This window comes from Camelina sativa, chromosome 1 (assembly GCF_000633955.1).
Source record: "Camelina sativa cultivar DH55 chromosome 1, Cs, whole genome shotgun sequence".
In the NCBI taxonomy this organism is placed as follows: Eukaryota; Viridiplantae; Streptophyta; class Magnoliopsida; order Brassicales; family Brassicaceae; genus Camelina; species Camelina sativa.
This window is the reverse complement of record NC_025685.1, coordinates 10,241,243-10,242,882: the sequence shown is the minus strand read 5'-3', so window position 1 is coordinate 10,242,882 and position 1,640 is coordinate 10,241,243. Positions and strand designations below refer to the sequence as shown.

Genomic DNA, 1,640 nt, shown 5'->3' with positions numbered 1-1,640 from the left:
AGACCTCATCAAGCTCCTCCCTACAGGAACCGTCTTCCTATTCCAGTTCTTAAACCCTGTCCTAACCAACAACGGGCATTGCCTCCTCATCAACAAATACTTCACCGGAGCTCTCATCGTCGTCTGTGCATTCTCTTGCTGTTTCACTTGCTTCACCGATAGTTACAGAACAAGAGACGGTTACGTTCACTATGGAGTCGCTACCGTGAAAGGTCTCTGGCCAGATTCGTCTTCCGTGGATTTGTCTTCGAAACGGCTTAGAGTTGGAGATTTCGTTCACGCTTTCTTTTCTCTGATCGTGTTCAGTGTTATTTCCTTGTTGGATGCAAACACTGTGAATTGTTTCTATCCTGGATTTGGCTCCACTGGAAAGATCTTTCTCATGGTTTTGCCTCCGGTGATTGGAGTTATCTCCGGCGTTGTTTTCACGGTGTTCCCTAGTAGACGTCATGGAATTGGTAACCCTTCGGACAACAATGAGGATGATATTGCTTCCGTGATGAAATGATATCGCATGCGTTTTACTCGTGGAATGGCAAATACTAAAGTTGTATAAATAATTATTGTAATCTTGATTTTTTTAAAAACTTTTCTGATTTATTATTTATGTTGGTGAGTGCTGATCATATGTGGTTATTTCATTATTTGGTAGTTTCCCATTTGTTTTGTTAATAAATTCAAGGTAATACAACATAAGTATCTTACAGTACTAGCTAATATATTTACGCTATTAGTGAACAAGCATTATTGAAATCAACGGATGTTAAGTAAACAAGAATTTAAAGAGATATACAAACGTACACAATCTGTCTATATATAGCAAGGATAATTAATCTATATATAGCAAGGATAATTTACAGAGACATTATTGCAGCAACTTTTGCTCAAAAATACATTTTGGAAAGTTTTTACATTTAATGCAATTTAATGTTTATATTCATAACCAAACAGGTATAGTTAATTTTTTCTACTATCCTTATAACCAAACATAATAAAAATATTTTAAATATTCATATCCAAACAAGTATAGTTAATTTTTTCTACTATCCTTATAACCAAACATAATTAAAATATTTTAGATATCTATATATAATATCCTATAATTAATATAGATGTTTAGAAGATTTATTATATATTAAAAAATTATTCTCCTATCATCTTTATTGACTTTAAAATTTAAATGTAGTGAATCATCATATAATACATAAAGTTAATCAAAATGTATATTTTTCCTGCATATATTGTGATTTGAATTTTTTTAAACGAGCATATACTACTCAATTAATATAAAAAATGTGTGTTCAACATACATATATAGTAAATTACCATATATAATAATTTATAGAATTTTGAGAAGTTTATAATTTATAACTGATATATCTAAACTTAATAAAAAGTTTTAAATTATGAATATTCAAACATTAAAGTTTCAAAATAACACAAACGAGTTATAATAAATAACGGGTTATATGCCATTACATGATTGAATTGATAATACTAAAAAATAAAATATTATTAATATGATACTTCAATACGAGTCAAATCTTTATTTTACTATTTTAACAACACATATAAAATATGTCGAATCAAACTGATTTAGTTAATATTGTATTAAACAAAAAGTGTTGTTGTGGTATACC

General features: G+C 29.3%; 1 protein-coding gene across 1 annotated transcript in view; it reads left to right on the top strand.

The window, feature by feature from the left end:
• The window catches only part of LOC104786603, a 1,568-nt gene extending 859 nt beyond the window's left edge, over positions 1–709 (top strand). The window contains exon 2 of the mRNA XM_010512045.2: positions 213–709. Coding sequence (XP_010510347.1) covers positions 213–508 — 296 coding nt within the window. The 3' untranslated portion in view covers positions 509–709. The remainder of the gene's footprint in view (positions 1–212) is intronic.